The sequence below is a fragment of the Colobus angolensis genome, unplaced genomic scaffold, assembly GCF_000951035.1.
Source record: "Colobus angolensis palliatus isolate OR3802 unplaced genomic scaffold, Cang.pa_1.0 Scaffold81, whole genome shotgun sequence".
NCBI classification, from domain to species: Eukaryota; Metazoa; Chordata; class Mammalia; order Primates; family Cercopithecidae; genus Colobus; species Colobus angolensis.
The window spans coordinates 138,145-144,353 of NW_012121932.1; the positions used below are offsets into that span (position 1 = coordinate 138,145).

General features: G+C 38.7%; 1 protein-coding gene across 4 annotated transcripts in view; it reads left to right on the forward strand.

Annotated features, from left to right (window-relative positions):
• Positions 1-5,703, forward strand: part of VASH2 (vasohibin 2) — a 39,894-nt gene extending 34,191 nt beyond the window's left edge. For 2 of the 4 annotated variants that reach the window (XM_011929395.1, XM_011929397.1), the window contains one exon: positions 2,638-5,703. In XM_011929395.1, the coding sequence (XP_011784785.1) occupies positions 2,638-2,710 (73 nt within the window). In that variant the 3' untranslated portion in view covers positions 2,711-5,703. The remainder of the gene's footprint in view (positions 1-2,637) is intronic. The other 2 variants (XM_011929396.1, XM_011929398.1) reach the window with 1 other exon arrangement.
• Positions 5,704-6,209: the final 506 nt, after the last annotated feature.

Genomic DNA, 6,209 nt, shown 5'->3' on the forward strand with positions numbered 1-6,209 from the left:
AAAAAAAAAAAAAAAAAAAAATCTCACTGGCTACAACTTAGTCTGAGGCCATGCCTGGGTACAGGGAGGCTGGAAGATGTACTTTGTATTCAAGGCAGTTATGCACCTAGCTAAAAGTCAGGGATGGGAGACAGGGGTGTTTACTAAAGAAGGGAAGAGTGAATGTGGAGGTGCAACTAGTAGACGCTGCCACACACAGATCGTTAGATAAATCAGTTATGAAAATCATCTAATACAAATGTAGTTTATATTTGGGTAAGAAATATATGCTTACCTAGTTACAAAACCAGGAAAGCTAGTGTGGAAATAGTATTTCACTAGCTCTAGGAAATGACCCGCATTTAATCTTTTTCTAAAGCAAGGAATGCATAGGTACTGCAGGTTTATCCTTTTGCCACATCCTGCAGGCAAATTGAATTTTTGATTGCTGAATTTTCTACAAGTGGGGCACACTGTGGAGAAGTGATTTACTTTTCTAACCACATTTGCGTCACGCTGATGCTAATGTATGGGGAGTCTACTTGAGAAAGTCTCAAATTAGCTATTTGTAAAGATGACAACACCTCAGGCAAGGAGACAAAATGGAGGCTTCACTTCAGGCTTTATGAGAGAACCAGATGCATATGGACTCTTTAAACCTGACTTGTGTGTAAGAACCCTGGTTCTCTCCACATTAGCGGGCTGAAGGCTAGGGTAGGAATATAAGTTTGAATCCCCAAGCAAACATGTGTTCCTTTTCCTGTCAACCCAAGAATGGTCCTCATGGTGTCCTCTGGGGGCCACTCCTCCAGGCCTGTAGCAGTGGCTGTAAGGGAATGGCTCATCTCCAGGGCATGCGGAGGCTGGAGGACACCATCCCCTGAAGGCCAGAAGCCTTGAGCTCTGATACAATGAGCTGGAGTCTACACACTGAAGTGTAGGGATTTCTACTGGCAGTCAGCTGTGTTAATTAGCATCATGTGTATGTCCCAGGCACCATGGGGAGACACACAAAGAAATAAGAGGCACAATTCCTGATCGATAAAGGAGGGGACATGGTCAAGCTAAGAAATAAGACTCATGCAACAGATAAGTAAGGTTTCAAGTTATTTGAGTAGGGCCTAGTCAGGGACGGTTTCTTGACCACCTTGAGTAGTCAGGTTTCAGAAGGGATGATCAGACTGTTCATGACTGTTCCTCCCCATTTGAGAGAGAGAGAGAGTAGTGGAATTGCTGGCAGAGATTAATGCCATTTACTGAGCTGTGCTTTAGATAGAAGCTAGCTGTTGATTTCTAGTTCTATCAACATTGAATTAGTTGGACCACTTTTATGCCAGGGAAAAACCATTAGCTGTTAGGAAATCTTTCAAGGGCATCAACTAAGAAAGCTTCTAACAATTACATTTTCTTTTTGGTCTTTTTTTTTTTTTTTAAATACTTGAAGAACAAGGTTTGGCAGGGTGCAGTGGCTCATGCCTGTAATCCCAGCACTGTGGCAGGCCGAGGCGGGGAGATCACCTGAGGTCAGGAGTTCGAGACCAGCCTGACCAACATGGTGAAACCCTGTGTCTACCAAAAATACAAAATTGGCCAGGTGTGGTGGTGCGTGCCTGTAATCCCAGCTACTCGGGAGGCTGAGGCAGCAGAATCGCTTGAACCGGGGAGGCAGAGGTTGCAGTGAGCCAAGATTGTGCCACTGCACTCCAGCCTGGGCAACAAGGGCAAAACTCTGTCTCAGAAAAACAAAAACAAAAACGACGTTCATGTGTAACCTAAACATGTCTTTTTCTTGCAAAAATGGATGTGAAACTTTTGAATTAGAACTCACTAGCCATACTGAACATTCTAATCTTGATTCATCTCAGTTCTCTCTTATCCAAGGTGAGAAGAGGCTCATTAAGAAATGGAAAAGTTGCAAGATACATTGTGAGATTGTTTAGGCATAGTTTGTATTTTGGAAGTCATTTAGGATGCATCTTTAATGAAGACAGATGATGTGCTACTGAATGTTGTATTTCCCAGCTTGAAGTACTTTCTCACATGACTTTGCATAATTTCTTAGTTGCAGTTTTATGTTGGAAGTGACTTTAGCATGTTTTTAGGGAAGAGATGTTTCACTACTGAGTGTTTCCACACTGACATGCTTTTTCAGATGAATCCTAGGATTCACCTTGATTTTATACATTCAAGCCTGGAACATTAACCCTCTCCCTGGGAACGTGAGTCATCTTTGATTCCTCGGCTTTCTCCAGGGCACAAACACTAGGAAGCCAATGTTTCACGGAGAATTCGACTCCCATTGTTGGCTCTACTGTAGTGTATGTGACTTTTAGATCCTTGCAAGGTTCAAGGGTATTGGGTTTCAAAAGTTTTAGTGTGACCAAATTCAGGCTTAAAGCTGCAAAAGCTCATTAAACACTCTGAAAACTCTCCTGAACTCTACACTGATAAAGTCTGTTAATATGTTCCTTAAAACCTTTAAAGGTGGACTTAAGAATAAGAAGTAGAGTTGTGAGCTAAGGCTGGCAGGTTGGGGGAATGGGAGGATGAGACAAGTATCAGGATTAGGAAAACCGAAAAGAGGCCCTTGAAAATGCTCAGTTATCTTTCTTTGTCCCATCCCCTCTCCTCCACCATATTTCTGTCTTTTACCCTTAGGCCTGCACTGCCTGAAAAGAAGGTGGCTGATCTAAGCACTCTGAATGAAGTGGGCTATCAAATCCGAATTTAGCCAAGCCATACCGGCCAGCAAGAGGGTTTCTGTGGTGCTTCTCTCTGCACTTTACCCAGCATCTTCAGGAGGAACTGCAACTATTTATTAAGAACTTGTGAATTTTATTTTTAAGGATTCACCTGGAAATAGAATCTGAGTGGGTGGTAACCATTAGCTTTAAAAAATTCACTAAGAGGCACCATGAAAATGCTGAAGTAGTAAACCCCACTGGGGTTGGACTATGTCCCTCACTCAAGATCTTAAGGATAACAACCATAACTGTAGTTTTATATTTTTCCATTTACCTACTTTCTTTCACTTGCTTTGAACATTATGCCTCACCAATAGTAAATGTTCATGAAATAATCTCTTGAACTTTTGGTATAGTAAGGTAACTCAAACAGTATTACTGTCTTTTTCAGCAATAACAGAAAGCAAAAATGGGTGGGTTTTTTTTAAGCAGTTAATATTACCTCAGCATTTTGACATCAGATATGCAAACTTAATGGCATTTTGTTTTTTTATATTCTATTTATATTCTTTCCCCAGTATTTCCCATGGGGATCTCCACAAGCTTGAAGTTTTTTCCTGGTGCACACACGTGATGAGATTTAAGGTATTATATGCAAGTGTTTTACTAAAAAGCACTGAAATTCTTCTGGCAATACAAGAACCATTTTCAGGATCTTGGAGTTACTTCCTTCTTAATCTTTCTTAAAGCATTCACTGATGTTTTTTCAAAATGAAACAAAAATATCACATTGAGAAGCTAGTCTATGTTCTGTCACTAACATTTAAACTTTGCAGACTCTAGCAAAAAGCACAAGAGGTCATGTACTATTATACAAATTTAGCAGTACTGGATTACCTCTGGACACTAACACACTCAGGCAAAGAAACCAGGAGTGATCATCAGGTCTTCAGAACCAAAAATCCTTTCTATTCACATTTCATCTGATTTTTAAACTGAAGCAGGCTTTGATTCTTCTGAAGGACACAAAGAATCAAACTAAGGGAGGACTCACTGTTGTTAAAGATGTGTTCTGATGTCTTATATTAAGACCAAATGTGACATAACGTGATTACCTTCCAGTACGTTTGCTTTTACGTACCACTTCATGACATTTTAGGAATGAGTATTGGAAAATATAACGAATTAGAAAAGCAGCACTTTTTTTTTTTTTTAATGGAGAAGTCTTCGGTCCAGTGTTACACCTTATAGTGTGATTCAGTCCCTAAGCACGGAATGAATGTCTGGCCTGCATATGGTAGTTACAGTGTAACCTCTGGCTGCAGACCACAGAGGACAACTCTAACAGGATAGTCTTGTATGGTATAAATATCAAGAGTACAGCTTCGATTTCATTTGCTTTATCTTAGCAACAATGCCAACTCAGGAGACCAGACGGCCGATTTCAGTGAAGTCTGGTAGTCAACAGATGTTATTTCAGTCTCAGTGCATCTCTTCTGGCTTTCTTTGACTGAAGGTGTTTATAGGAAGGAAGTTAAAAAAATACATCCTCATTGAGATTCTTTACCAATTCTTTACAAGATTTCTGGGGGTGACAGGGAAAGCAAAAGGACTTCATCCTTTAGCTATGTGCACAAGAGCTTACTTCACCCTAAAAATCAGTATTATTAATGAAAAGTACTGTTTTCCTAAAAAAAGAAGTCTAATGTCCTGTAGATGAACAAGACCAAGTATACATCTCCATTAGATTAAAATGTAGCACAGGGTTAAAAATTCTCAGTTTAATCTCTTTAAGAACAGTATTATCAGAGTTTAAAATGAGTTATCTCTGTCTATCTTCACACAGCAAACCCATTTGCAGCCTCTTGGTCACATGTATTCAGATGTTTGAAATAGTGAATCATTTCATTTTCATTCTAAAACAATACTGACTTAAACATATACCTTGTTTGTCAATCTGAAACTTGCTTACATCTAATAAGTACACCTCTTATAACACTGCATCCATTCTAAGAGTTGGAATTTATTTTTGCCCAAGTATTAAGTACTGTTACATCTAAAATACAGAATGTCAAATGGTTGCATAGCTTGTTTCTCACAACAAGGAGGAAAAGAATAGGAATACAAACTCTGTAATATGCTGATATAGAAGCCTTAGAACTGCCAACTGGCTTGATGGTTCAATTAGTAAGCTAATTTCTCCCACACCCGCTCCTGCCCCAAAGCAAGGTTTAGTCACACAAACATGAAAGTACATTTATAATGTTCTTAGTTGTCATCCTACTTTTATTGCCTATGGAATATGCTAATTTCTAAAAAAAAAAGGGGGGGAATGCACCAAACCCCTAAATTCTAGTGCAATAATTTAATAAAAAAAACAAACCAACATGTTTTGTGCACCCCCCTCCCAAAGTTGATTTTAAGACTGGCTAGAATTCAAAATATAAAAAATACAACTGAAGTGATTTGAAATCAGTTTCAAAAAGTTCTTAGTGCAAGAGAAATTTTATGTTTAAGCCATCATGGCAATATATGCAAAGTTTAAATGAATGACAGAAATCTTGATTTTAGACTGTATGTTGTGCTGTTTTGAGTACACTTTATTTCAGAAAGTGATATTTAGTATTTTCTATACACTCGGAAATCATGAGCATTTCACTTTTTCTAAGTCAATTATTTCATAAGGATTTTATTAATAGATATTGGTAAATAGAACTTTGGAAATCTTAATTCAGAATTCTTACTATACCTGAGGCTTTTGTAAGCTATAGTTTTATGTACAACCTTGTACAGTTTTTTTGACATACAATTCAGAACTTTGTTTATTCTCTTGGACTTTGCTCTGGCCAATACATTTTTTTTAAATCTTTAAGAAGAACTGTGATTGTTTTAGTGGGTATTTTTCTAAGTAAATGAAAACTTGTATAATGGTATTTTAGAGAATGCCAGATAAGTGCATGTTTCGAGTTAATGTTTTTCTCATCACTTGTATGTTTCTAACACAGCATGGGACTTTAATAAAACCATCCTGGAAACTTAACCATTGTTTTTCTTCTAAATACGTAAGTTGCGGCCGGGCTCAGCGGCTCAAGCCTGTAATGCCAGCACTATGCGAGGCCGAGGCAGGTGAATCACCTGAGGTCAGGAGTTCGAGACCAGCCTGACCAACATGGTGAAACCCCGTTTCTACTAAAAATACAAAAAATTAGCCAGGCATGGTGGTGGGCACCTGTAATCCCAAGTATTTGGGAGGCTGAAGCAGGAGAATCGCTTGAATCTGGGAGGCGGAGGTTGCAGTGAGCTGAGATCCTTCCGATGCACTCCAGCCCGGGCAACAGTGCAAGACTCAGTCTCAAAAAAAAAAAAAGAAAAAAAAGTAAGATGGTGTGATTTTTTTTGGTCATCTTATTATATACTTATTCTAGTGAACCTGTTTATCATTCTTTCACCCTTCTTTCACAATCTGCAGACTCTATATTAAAAACTACTCTCTTACTCTATTTTGACACATCTCAATTCACTCATCTTTTAGCACCACCCTAAGTA